This window comes from Panthera uncia, chromosome A2 (genome assembly GCF_023721935.1).
Source record: "Panthera uncia isolate 11264 chromosome A2, Puncia_PCG_1.0, whole genome shotgun sequence".
In the NCBI taxonomy this organism is placed as follows: domain Eukaryota; kingdom Metazoa; phylum Chordata; class Mammalia; order Carnivora; family Felidae; genus Panthera; species Panthera uncia.
Genome location: NC_064816.1, coordinates 8,658,292 through 8,668,577, shown reverse-complemented (window position 1 = coordinate 8,668,577; position 10,286 = coordinate 8,658,292). Strand labels below are relative to the sequence as shown.

At 61.8% G+C, this 10,286-nt stretch overlaps 2 protein-coding genes across 3 annotated transcripts in view; one reads left to right on the top strand and one right to left on the bottom strand.

Moving 5' to 3' along the window:
* The first annotated feature begins 529 nt into the window (after window positions 1-529).
* Window positions 530-3,551, top strand: STX10 (syntaxin 10). 2 transcript variants are annotated; one of them, XM_049639959.1, is made up of 8 exons: window positions 530-872; window positions 1,134-1,303; window positions 1,447-1,541; window positions 1,619-1,681; window positions 2,566-2,673; window positions 2,768-2,874; window positions 2,972-3,066; window positions 3,168-3,551. In XM_049639959.1, exons 1-8 carry the CDS (start codon window positions 838-840, stop codon window positions 3,242-3,244), a joined length of 750 nt encoding a protein of 249 aa, XP_049495916.1. In that variant the 5' UTR covers window positions 530-837; the 3' UTR covers window positions 3,245-3,551. The 2 variants fall into 2 exon arrangements, with proteins under 2 accessions (XP_049495916.1, XP_049495918.1); XM_049639961.1 differs by lacking the exon at window positions 3,168-3,551 and having other exon boundaries at window positions 2,768-2,870; window positions 2,972-3,060.
* A 4,503-nt stretch (window positions 3,552-8,054) lies between these two features.
* The window catches only part of NACC1 (nucleus accumbens associated 1), a 15,903-nt gene continuing 13,671 nt past the window's right edge, over window positions 8,055-10,286 (bottom strand). Inside the window, exons 3-7 of the mRNA XM_049639964.1 lie at window positions 10,041-10,286; window positions 9,774-9,947; window positions 9,082-9,187; window positions 8,886-8,983; window positions 8,055-8,314 (exon numbers count right to left, since the gene is read on the bottom strand). The exon at window positions 10,041-10,286 is cut by the window's right edge and continues 2 nt beyond it. Coding sequence (XP_049495921.1) covers window positions 8,055-8,314; window positions 8,886-8,983; window positions 9,082-9,187; window positions 9,774-9,947; window positions 10,041-10,286 — 884 coding nt within the window. The remainder of the gene's footprint in view (window positions 8,315-8,885; window positions 8,984-9,081; window positions 9,188-9,773; window positions 9,948-10,040) is intronic.

The following is a 10,286-nucleotide window of genomic DNA, read 5'->3' as shown; positions in this document are numbered from 1 at the left end:
CCAGGGCGATCTTGGGGCGCCCCCCTCCGTAGAACAAAAGAGGAGGGGCAGTCCAGCAAAACTCTCCACCTCCTGCGGTAAAGTGGGGAGGACTACCTCTCCCCCCACCCCTTCCCAACTCTGGGCTGGGACGATCTCCGAGTACAGGATCAAGGTGTAGGCTCAGGAAGTCTGTTAAGAGCGTCTTCAAATTGGGGGCGCCTGGGTGGCTCAGTCGGTTAAACATAGGACTTCTGCTGGGGTCACGACCTGGGGTTCGTGGGCTCGAGACCCGCGTTGGGCTGTCTGCTGTCAGCGTGGAGCCCGCTTGGGATCCTCTGTCCCCGCCATCTCTCTCTGCTCCTCCCCGGCGCTTGCTCTGTCTCAAGAATAAACAAACATTAAAAAAGAGAGAGAGAGAGAGAGAGGTTCTACCAATCGAATGATCGCCTTCCCTAGTCATAATCTCTGATTTGAAGAAGGTTATTATTATTCACATTGCCCAAAAGGGAAACTGAGGTTGCTGCGGCAACAATGCGAAGGGCTAGCCCTCCAACCGAGAGATTAGGAGCTCCGACCCCCAACCCAGCCAGACTTAACTGGGACTCTGCTGGGGGCGGGCGCGGCGAGCTACGGGGACGCGAAGCTGTTTCTGCCCACAATAAAGATGGCCACGAGGAGGGCGGAAGCGCGGGCCTCCGAGGCCTCTCTTTCTACCCTGGCGTCCCGGTTCTCGATGGTGATGCGGCTCACGTGACGGGGGCGGGGGAGGCGGCGCTTTCCCTTCTTGCTGGGAGGGAACCCGCTACCGAAGCCGAGAGGGGAGGGGGGTTTGGCCTCGGGCGGGGTTTGTGTGACATGTCTCTCGAGGACCCATTTTTTGTTGTCCGAGGGTGAGTGACAGCAATGGGGGAGAGAAGAGGGTGCTCGGTCCCCCCGCCAACTAATGCCCGCGTGTCCGGCAGAGCGTGCTAGGCAGTTTGGGCACGGCCGTCGGGGTGCGCGGGTCAGGGAAGACCCGTGGCCGAGTGGGATGGGTGCGCAGGGGGTTATCAGGATATCCTGGGCCCTGACTCGTTTGGGGGCGCAGTGGCCGGCGAGAGGACCGCCTGCCCCCAGCCGTGACCACAGCTGTGTGTGCCCCTGCCCGGCAGCGAGGTGCAGAAGGCGGTGAACACGGCCCGCGGGCTGTACCAGCGCTGGTGCGAGCTCCTGCAAGAGGACGCGGCGGTCGGACGCGAGGAGCTGGACTGGACGACCAATGAACTGCGGAATGGCCTGCGCAGCATCGAGTGGGACCTCGAGGACCTGGAGGAGACCATCGATATCCTGGGGGGTTGCAAGGCGTCCTGGGAGAGCCCACTGTTGTGGCAGGGGGCAACTGGACACCTGGGTGGAGTGGAGGGCTTGAGGCAGAGGAGGGGGGTCATGTCTGGCTTTGGCCTTGACCCTTGACTCGCGACTTACGCATAGTGGAAGCCAACCCGGGAAAGTTCAAGCTCCCAGCCGGAGACCTGCAGGAGAGAAAGGTGTTCGTGGAGCGGATGCGGGAGGCAGTCCAGGTGAGGAGAGTGTTCGGTGGCGCGAGTGTGGGGAGGTTGGAGTATCTTTACTCTCTGATGGCGTCCTCACCCCCCAGGATATGAAGGACCATATGGTCAGCCCGGCAGCCATAGCCTTTATGGAGAGGAATAAGAGAGAGGTAAGGCATCCGGACCCAGCACCCTCACCCACCCGAGCCCAAGCCTGACCCCTCTGTGTGTGTTCACTTGTCTCCCTTGCACGTACAGTCTGTCTCTTCTGTGCCAGTGCCCATCTCCTCTGAGCAGTTGGTTCCTGGCTGTCTACCTGCCCGCTCTTTCTGGGTGTAGAATCCTTTCTGCCTCCTAGTGCGGGTCTGTATCCCACCCCCTCTCTCTTTTTTTTTTCTTTTTGCTTGTTGCGTCACTGTTTCCAGGATGTATGCCTGCCTTTTTTTCTGTGTCTGTACCTGGCCCTTCTGAGCCTGTGAACTTGGCCTCTGAGTAGATCCCCATCTGCAGTCGGCTTGCATACCATTTCCCTTCGTGGGTGTGCCTGCCCTGTGTGTGCCTGCGTATGCCTTTTGTGCGCACTCCCCCAGCTGCCTCTGTTGGTACTTTTTTTCTTCTGTGTGTCCATCCAGCCTGTCTCCAACCCGTCATGGGATGCCCATGTGGGATCGGGGAGGGTGTAGGGCCGAGACCTGCACGAGCTTGGGGTCGTATAGCAGTGCCCACGGGCTTTCCAGGTGTGCTGCCTTGAGGGTCAAAGTCCAAATTCTTAAATACATCTCTTTATATGATGAGTCCACCATGGATTTGGGCAATCCGCATTCCAGCCCCAGGAACTCCCCGTTTTACAGAGGAGGAAACTGAGGCACAGGGAGGTCAATTGATAGGACCTTGGGGTCACCTTGTTAGCAAGCAGTGGGCTTGGGGAACCCAGGCTATCCCATTCCTAAGACTACCTTCCTGAGCAACAGCCATCTAGATTTGCCACCGGTCTGTGTCTGGCTTTGCTGTGAGTGGCCCTCTCTCCCTGAACGTGTGGTCTGTGCCCCCATAGATGCTGACAGGCAAGCCAGCCGCCCCACAGTCATCCAGCGACCTGCTAGACGCCAGCATGGCCGCAGCCACCTCTCGTTACATTGAGGAGCAGCAGGCCACACAGCAGGTCCGTGCGGGTAGTCGGGGATCCTGGGCCGGAGGGGCCTCCGGGCAGCTCAGGGCCCCCCGCTGACGGCAGTTCCCACTCCTCCAATCTGCAGCTGATCATGGACCAACAGAATCAACAGCTGGAAATGGTGTCCGGGAGCATCCGGGTTCTGAAGCACATGTCTGGCCGTGTTGGGGAGGAGCTGGATGAGCAGGGCGTGTGAGGCCAGGATCCTGGGGGTGGGCCGGGTGCCCTCAGCTGGCTGCGCTGGTGTGCCCAGAACTTTTGGAGGCTAACGCCATCTCGGTATCAACAGCATGCTGGATGCCTTTGCTCACGAGATGGACCACACCCAGTCCCGGATGGATGGGGTCCTCAGGAAGATGGCCAAAGTATCCCACATGACGAACGGTAAGCCCCCTTGGGGAGGCAGCTCAGGGGTGGTGGGTGGGGGGCGGAGGTGGTACCTGGTCCCCCCACCCCCCCGTGACCTCTGACCCTTTTGCCCCCAGATCGCCGGCAGTGGTGTGCCATCGTCGTGCTGCTGGGGGTGCTTCTTCTGGTTCTCATCCTGCTCTTCTCCCTCTGACGCCGGCCCTCCCCAGGGCGCCGGTCCCTCTAGCTGTGGGAGCTGGCAGGGTCCTGCCCCCTGGGAGAAGGGGCTCCTTCCTGGAGAGCTGTCTCGAGGTTCTCATCCGGAGCCAGTGGGACCCTCGGGGCCCTGGGCCAGAGCCCCTGCCACTGGTCCTGTCTCAAGTGTGCTTAGGAGGTGGCAGAGGTAGGGGAACCTCAGACCCGCCCCTCCCCATTTCTACTCTGGTGCCCCAAAGCCGTTTGCTCCTGTGCCTTCCGCGCGTGCCAACTTGGAAATAAAAATCCCAGCCTTTTTTTTTTTTAAATACACGTCTATGCCTTACTGTGTGTTGTGGCTCGTTAACTCGTGCCCGTCCCCTAAATGGGACTCCCATTGCGAGCCCCTTGCTTGCACATGCTGGGGCCCGGGTGCGTACCTACGTGCACAGGCACGCGCCTAGTAGGGGTACCAGTGGTCAGGATTTGGTGCAGAAGAGACTAGTCCAGTTTATTTCTTGGTTTCACGGCGGATGAGGCTGAAAAACCCCAAGCCTGATTCTTCCTTGAGCGTTTGAAGTTTAGTCTAAACGTCTTCTGCTCGTCCTCGGCCCACCAGAGGCAACCGCCTCAGCAGTGGAGCTGAGCAAGCCACTTCTGAGGCGCCCGAGTACCGCCGGGCTCCAATGTACACCTGGTCACTGACAAGGCAGTGTTTGTAAATTCCAGGGCTTTGCCAGAGCTTGCCCGAGTGATTCCTGTGAGCCAGGAAAACTCCTAAGTGCCGCGAACCTTAGATTGCCATCTCAGATGTTTCCATTCCGCGCGGGACGCAGTCCCGCATCAGAACCTCACGTGTTAGCGGCTCATTTACACATCGCAAAGTGCTGCCTGTTACAAGGGTGTTGTTCCGTTAGGCTGATTTGTCAAACCTTAAAAAGAACCCGTGTTCAATGCGCCGATTCCCTTCTTCATGCAAACCCACTAGAGGTTTGGGTTCTCTTGATCGCTCTGTTCCAAGTCTTCCTGAGGTTAAAAGGTGCACTTCTGGGAGGGGGTGGTGTTCGCACGTACCTGGGTTTGCCCGCATGTTAAGGCAGACGAGACTTCCTGTTACCCAAGGTGACTGGATCAGTCACCTCTGGATTTTTGGTGGTGGTGTTGCTGGCTGTCAGAACCCTACTTTCTGGCAGCCGAGGCTGGGGCTGGTCTTCCTCAAGTACGACCGAGCCTCCCTGGGAACTGAGATCCCACCCGATCACCTCTCCAGGACGTCTGTCTGGATGCTCTTGCTAGTTACGAGAGCGGCCAGACCTGTCCCGGGCAGGGATGAAACTTCCTTTTCCACCCCAAGGCGAACACTTTCTGATTTGATGGACTCCCTAACCTCAGCGAATAACCTTCCTACACTACTAGAGACATTTCTGAATCGGGGAGACCTTAGCACACATCTGCGTCTTTCCCATCTGGTTCAAGAGAACATCTTGGCTTCATAGCCTCAGAACCTGTGGCTCTTCAAGGTATCTTAAAGGATGCCCACCAAACGGGACTTACCGTCTCAACTTCTGTGTTCCTTCTGATGCGTGCGTGGGCCCAACGGCTCAGATGCCGTGAAGGGTGTGGGTGTGTTCAGGATGTGTATCTGGGGCTGGGGGTGGCAAACAGACCACAGAAGGGGAGGGAGCCAGCAGCCAACTCAACAGAGGCCCTTCTTGGAGGCGATCCTGTAGGACACTGATGTAGGACCTAGGGCTCATGCGTGTGTAGGAACAGCCCTGCCCTGGGGGGGGATGTATATATATCCCAGTGTCTATATACTAGGGTGGCCAGAAGGGGGTTTTAAGCGGAAGCTACTTAAGTATGCTCCATACCCACTGTGGGGCTTGAACTCAGGACCTTGAGATCCAGAGTCCCACGCTCTACCGACTGAGCCAGGCCAGGCACCCCGCCGTAAGTGGAAGCTATTGGCCGCTTGGCTTGGAGCCTGTTTCCCAGTGGCAGGGGCTCTGGCCCAGGGCCCCCCTCGGGACCCCCCCTCACAGTGGCGTTCTGAGGTGTGATGTTTGGACTGGATGTCCTGAGCACACGGTGCCCTAGTGTGCAGCGACCGTCCCTTCCTGGGCCCGGCGCCCCCAGAGAGCAGCATGCGGCAGGGCTGTTACAAAGGCGTTTAGTTTATTTTCCTCAGTGTCACTGATATTCTCATGGTTCACATTTCCCAGTGCGGCTCCTCTCCTTACAGTAGTTAATGTGCAATCTCACTTACGGGCCCGGGGAGTGGGGGGTCGGCCCAGGGCGGGGAGGGCGTTGGCACTTCACACGGACAGGGCGGGCGGTCTGTCCTGCGTGAAAGAGGCGGGTGAGTGGGCGGCCGGGGGAGGCGGAGGGGGGGGGCCCACAGTCTTTTTTTTTTTTTTTTTTGCGTTGGTTGGTGATTCTCCATTCGTGCTCCTCCCTGGGCTGCCCGGGGTGGGGGGGACCATGCAGCTCAGAGCAGGGCAGGGCAGGGGAGGGAGAGAAGGAAAAGCAGCAGGCCGCCCAGGAGGTGGGGAGGGCAGGGCGGGAGGGGCGCAGGGGTGGCTCCTGGGGTAAGGCACAACCCTGTCTTTGGCTCTCCTGGTGAGGAGTTTCCTCCCCGGCACCCCTGCCCAGCCCCCCACCCCCCAACACGGTCCCGGGAGCCAGGGGCACCTCCTGGGGTCCCTGAAACGAGGGGCTCTGCCACCCAACCCAGTGCTGCAGGGGCTTGGAGGAGGGACAGGGGCAAGCCCCACCCGAGGACAAGGCAGGGAGGGGCTGGGCAGGGGCCTGTCCAGGACAAAGGGGTGGGGAGGGAGAAGACCCCAGTCCCAGAGAGCTGGCCCCTGCTAAGGCCTGGAAGGAGGGGAGCGCCTGGGGACTCCTTCCTTGTGGGGTCTGGCTGGAGCCCCAGCCCGCCCCTTGGCCTCGGCCGGCCCGGCAGCTTGCCAAGTGACCAGGATATTGTGCTTTGGGATAGATGCTGGGGTGGGATGTCAAAGCCAGGACAAGGGCGTGGGGGAGGTGCGACTAAGGTGCTTGTGCTTTAGCTGGGGCGTCGACTCCCCCCATACACTGGGCCGGCTGAGGGCAAAGGTGCAGGGGCCAGGCCAGGAAAGTGGGATGCCAGGACCCCAGCCAGACCAGACGCCCCCCCCACCCCCACAAAAAGATGTCAGGAGGGGACCCCTTCACAGACTGGTGGGGGCTGCTGGAGGGGGTGGGGGAGACCTCTGAGTCAGATTCCAAGGGTTGGGGCTGACCCCCACCCCACCTCCCACAATCCCCCTGCCTCTGGAGAGGCTGCCGGAAGCAGTGGGCTGGTCAGATTGGGGAGAATGCGGCGAGAGGCAGTGGGGACAGGGCTAGAGGAAAAGGTGAAATTGTAAAGGACACCCAGTGTGGGGGGACAGGGAGTAAAAAAAAAGAACCCTCCACAGAGTTCACATGTAAAACTCAAAAAAACACAACCCCCTCGCACTGGGCGAGGACAGAAAGAGGAATGGTTAGAGAAAATTCTGCAAACTGCTAACAATGGAAGTGGGCCCTGCCTTGTCCCCAGAAGCTGGGCTCAGCCAAGAGGCCAAGGCCAGGGCCCCCCCCCCCCTTCAAATGGAGCCCCGCTGGGGAACAGAGGAGCAAGGGGGGAGCTGGTCAGACCCACAGGAGCCTGAGCAGAGGCCTGGCCGGGTCCCCACCTCAGAAATGCGCACCCACACTCCACACTCACGCACGCACACATTCAGCCTGCCCCCATCCCCCACCCCGTCCTGCCTGCCGCGTCCCCCGGGGACTGAAGGGGACATCAGACAGTCCCGTTGGTTTGAAAAATAAAAGGAATCTTATACTTCAATATTTCATTAGCTAAAAAAATGCTTTAAAAAGTATGTACAGGGGGTGGGGGCAGCGTGGGATGTGGGGGTGGGGGGGGGGAGGGCAGCAGCCCCCCAGCCTGCTCCCCTGGCTGCTAGCCCTGGCCCTACTGCCTCGCATATCCATTTGTTTAAAAGCAAAACTTCTACACACACACACACACACACACACACACACACACACACACACTTCTGTGAGCCCAGGAAACCTCTCGTTCTATTCGCAGAGACCCTCAGTCTTTCCCCAAGAGCCTCCCACTCGGGACCTGCCCCACTCAGGCCCCAGGGGAAAAGTGGGGGCAACAGAGGTGGGCACAGGGTGGGGAGAGAGAGGGGCGCCGGGCCCGCCACTGCCCACCACCTTAGATCAGTTGTGAAGTTTCTCTGAGCCTCAGTTTCCTCAGCTGTGAAACGGGCAGTCCCCTCAGCCTCGCCTACCCCAGCCCCCAGGCGCAGGGACAGACGAGGGAGACAGGAAGGCGCTTTTGGAAACATGGAAGCACTGGGAGGTGGTGGCAGGAGGGGTCCTGAGAACCCTGGGGCCCCCGCAAGTCCCAAGAGGTTGCAGCAAGGAGCCCAGGGCCTGGGGAGGGAGCCTTCCTGAGCCCCCCAGGCCGGCCCCTCCCCGCCTGGCCTGGCGAGTGGGGAGACCACTGCTAGGGGTTAGGAGAGGGGGAGCAGGAGCCCCCCTGACGGCGCCCGAGTGTGCTAGGGAAGGCAGTGCAGAGCTCGCACCGGCCGCTGCCCTCTCCCAGCCCTCTCGGATTGGGGTCAGAGAGTGGGACGGGGAGGCAGAGGGGCTGGGAGCATGCAGCGCCCCCCGCGGGTCCTGGGGAGGGACAGACAGTAGCTCGTGACCAAGATGGTAGGTGGGCGTGACGGGGGGGGGGGGGGGGGGGGGGGGGGGGGGACGGCCCCGCGGGGAGGGTCCGGTGGTAGTTACTGGAGGGCCTCGGCCGAGGGGCCGGCCTCGCCGTCGTGGCTGGCCGTCTCGAAGCTGTGCTCCACGCCCATCATGTCCGGCTCGATCTTGCCCGTGTCGCTGATGAAGGTGGTGTAGGCATCGCCCTCCGCCATGAGCACCTTGAGCTTGGGAATCCAGCTTTTCCGCACGACGCGGCGGGCGTTGGTGCACATGTCGGCTGCGATGGCGTTCATCTCACTCTCCTTGAAGTTGGGAGCAAAGTTCTGGCAGTAGTCTGCGAGGGCACAGACAGAGCGGGGCTCAGGCAGAGTGCGGCCCCGGCCGCTCACACTGCCAGCAGCCACGCGGCCACGCTGCTCCTTGCTTCCCAAACACACGCCCAGGGCAGCCCCGAACCCCCCTCAGAGGTGGCGGAACGGAGGAACTCGCGAGCCACGACGTCAGTCGACCCCATGCCTGACTGGGCTCGGCCGTGTGTGGGGTTTGAGAGGACGGCCCGGGGCTCTTGAAAAGTCTGGGTCATTTGCCAGAATTTAGGAACTGCGAGATTCCACACGAAAACCCGGACTTCTCTCCCGACAGCTGGCTGGGGCCTGGCTGCTGCACCACTCCCATGACTCCCCGAGGACCCCTCCCCCCGCACTCCCACCCCCACAGCTGACACAGGCTGACCTCCAGTGCCCCCCGCCCCTCACTACGGGGAAATCTCTATCCAGTCACAGCCTTCTTCCCCACAGGCCTAGATCGAGCCTCAGAATCTTGACCCCAAACCCCACCCATCTGTCAGGGCCAACGCGGAAGAGGACCATCCGCCTGCCCCGGGCCCCGCCCCTCCAGAGACTCACACTTGACAGCGTGAAGGACGCGACTGTCCAGCGGTTTGCGGCTGGGGTTGTTGGAGGAAGAGCGGATGCCGGTGCCACAGCTGTTGGCCAGCGTGTTCCTGGGGTGGAGGGCACGGAGGAGGGGAGTCAGGCCGCCCGTGGCAGGGGGTATGGGGCGGCCCCCCTCCCCTCCAGCCGGGCTCTGCGAGGGCCTCACCGGTCAAAGAAGGAGGCCAGGAGGCGCCGCAGCAGGACCTTGTGCCGCGTGCCCGCGCTGACGTGGCAGTTCATGAGCTGTGCCCTCGTGATGTACACATTGGTGCCTGGAGTGGGGAGCAGGAGGGTGGCCGGGGGGCCCCAAACTGCCACGTTCCCCACTTGGCCGGGCCCCGGCCTGGGCCCGGCCAAGACGCTCCCTGACAACTCGCCCCGGCGTGGCCTCGTCAGCGGTCAGGCGAGGACAGATGGTGGTGCCGCTGTGCGCGGGGCACCTAGAACATGCCGGGCCCTGCTTGCACACGGGGGGCTTTTGCCCACACAACCACCTGGGCATCAAAAAGAACAGGCAGTGGAAGCTCACGCCAAGGCACCCTGCCTCCAAGAGCCGAGATGCTTAGCCACCGTATCAGGTAACCCCCAAACCACCCTAAGAAGCCGCTCATCCACCCGCGTGGCCAACAGTGCCGACCCACGATTATACCAGCCTCTGGGGCAGAAGCCTGGAGGCCGGCCTTTGGGACGAATCAACACCAAGGGGTGTCAGCTGCCCCAAGACACGGCCAGCGGTGGCGGCGGGGCTGGAGTCAGATCCCAAGTGTGGCTCCTAAACAGCGGGCCAGGGGCGCTGGCTCAGAGGGCGGACGTGGGCGAGGAAAGGGGGGTTCTGGGGAGGAAGTGACGCTGGCCCACCTGTCACCAGCTCCAGCTTCTCGGAGGGGTCCCCCTCGTCGTAGAGCTTGGGGTGGCAGCGGTTGCCGATCTGGTTGATGAGCTCGGCCGGGAGAGACGCCAGGTCTTGCCGCACCCGGATGCGATTCCGAGACTCGGGGGCCACCTGCTCAGGGAGGGCCTCCACCTTCTCGGCTTCGGGGGGCAGAGAGCAGCACGCGGGGGGGGCGGGCGGGGGGCGGGGGGGGGGGCGGGGACTGGGGCGGGAGGGCAGGGCAGGCACCTCACCTGTCTGGCCGACGTTCATCATGCTGTACATGGTGTACATGTTGCAGATCTGCCGGTACTGCTCGTCCGTGCCCTCCTCGCCGGCATCCTCCTCCTCATCCTCCTCGTTGTGGTAGGAGCCGGGGCTGTCGCTGGTATAGGCACTCGAGGTGCCTGGGCTGGTCCGCTCTGACGTGCTGGGCCCGCTCACCACGCCCCCTGCCGCCGCCGCGGCCGCCGCCGCCGCCGCCGCGGCTGCCGCCCCCC